At 39.5% G+C, this 1,750-nt stretch overlaps 1 protein-coding gene across 1 annotated transcript; it reads left to right on the plus strand.

Annotated features, from left to right (window-relative positions):
- Window positions 1–75: 75 nt before the first annotated feature.
- Window positions 76–1,725, plus strand: LOC103155872 (uncharacterized; the record flags this gene model as incomplete). Its single annotated transcript, XM_007577760.2, has 1 exon — window positions 76–1,725. A coding segment is annotated over exon 1 (960 nt), but the record flags the coding sequence as incomplete, so codon positions are not given.
- Window positions 1,726–1,750: the final 25 nt, after the last annotated feature.

A 1,750-nucleotide genomic window follows, 5' to 3' on the forward strand; every position in this document is an offset into this window, starting at 1 on the left:
TGATTTAAAAAAAAAACTTAATTGTGATGATCTTTTCAGTGACATTACAGTTGCGAAATGATTTGCAATTTCTGAGGGAAATATAATTTTGTATAATTGTTTTCTTATTTTCATTAAAAAAATTAAGATGATTATGGCGTGATTCTTGCAGGGATGTGTAACGGATGGTTTTTTTTAGTCTCTAGATGTGTAGGCCAGGACATCTTTTCAGCAGAACATTTCATTTAAAATAATTTTTTAAGATTTAAGAAATGTAAGAAATATTGTACCTCCTGTGATTTGAAAATTGCAGTAGGCTGTATTGCAATTTTGATAAAATTTTGATTAGTTGTTCAGCCCTGGCACATTATTTAATTACTAGATCTATTAGTGATGTAGGCTACTAGTTATACACTAAATTAAAAACACCTTTTTTTCTTATTATCTTAGGTTCTGGCCTATGGGGTGGCAGTGTAAGATCTGCAAGTCTTTGTCTGCAACAAAAGGGAATCTACTAAAACATTACAGACTACAACACGCAACATTTGGTCGTGGGCAAACCCAGCCATGTCTATATGACAGTTGCCCTTGCACATTTAAAACACAGGGTGCCCTTCGCACACATTTGACCAGGTATCATACAGCTCATGGCAGTATACAGCCAGGAATCATCCCTGCTTTTAAGTGTTTAGTTTGCAGTGCTAGTTGTTCTACAGAGAAGGACTACTTTCAGCATATAGGAAATCACCTGAAGAGCCACAAAACTGTCTTTTGTGTATTTGAAGGATGCAGCTAGTCAGGATGGCAGAGATGGAGGCAAAACTCAGAGTAATAATTGACGACCGAATTGAGAAGTTGGTCCTTCCATCAGGAATCCCGCCCACTGTGGAGGAGCTGCATAATATTGTGAAGGAGACCTTTGGGATTTCTACTGAGTTCAGTCTTCAGTATTTTGACTTGGAATTTGAAGATTATTTTACTCTTCACAACAGTGATCTTATCCAACACAAAGGCACCATAAAGGTTCTTCACACTTCTCCTATTCTTCTGAACTTGTATGCAGCTCATGAAAGTTTGGACAGTTCCTCTGTTCAACAGTCCACTGACTGTGACTCTGCATCGTTTGAAGAGTCAACTGCATCAAATGCAGAGTCATCTGCTTCTTCACAGGACACCATTATCCTGTCTGGGCGCAGTACCACAGAACGCTGTCAGCCATGGCCAAAGCAGTTCCCCATTCCGCAGTTTGCATACGAAACTGAGATGTATCTTGAAAGAGGCAATGAGGACTACAAGAAGAATGGAACACTTCTCACTACCTCTAAGATCAAGGCAGACATACTTGAGAAACTGGCTGAAACTGTATATACTTATACAGCCTATCCATCAGGTTCACAGATAAGTGATGTTGCTGAGGCACTTGTCAATAAATATCCTTGTCTCAAGGAACCCGGTTCCTTTGCAGGTTACTATGGCTGGCAGCAAAGCCTTAAATACAAGATGTCAAATTATCGCACCAAACTCAGAGGCTACGGTGTTCCTGAGGTGTTATGCAATGCACTAAAACGCAAGACCCCTGCGGACAAGAAGTCTGCAAAGAATGTTAAAAAGCCTCGAAAAGCAGAGATAAACTTCCTTCCTCCTTACCCGGCTGGAGAGGATGAAGAAAGTCAAGAACAAGAGAGAATTCTGTTGCTTACTGAAGTAAAGAAAAAGGACAACAACGCATTGATAAAAGAAAAAATGGCCAAAACATTTGCACACAGAAGAA

This window comes from Poecilia formosa, unplaced genomic scaffold (genome assembly GCF_000485575.1).
Source record: "Poecilia formosa unplaced genomic scaffold, Poecilia_formosa-5.1.2 Scaffold452, whole genome shotgun sequence".
Classification (NCBI taxonomy): domain Eukaryota; kingdom Metazoa; phylum Chordata; class Actinopteri; order Cyprinodontiformes; family Poeciliidae; genus Poecilia; species Poecilia formosa.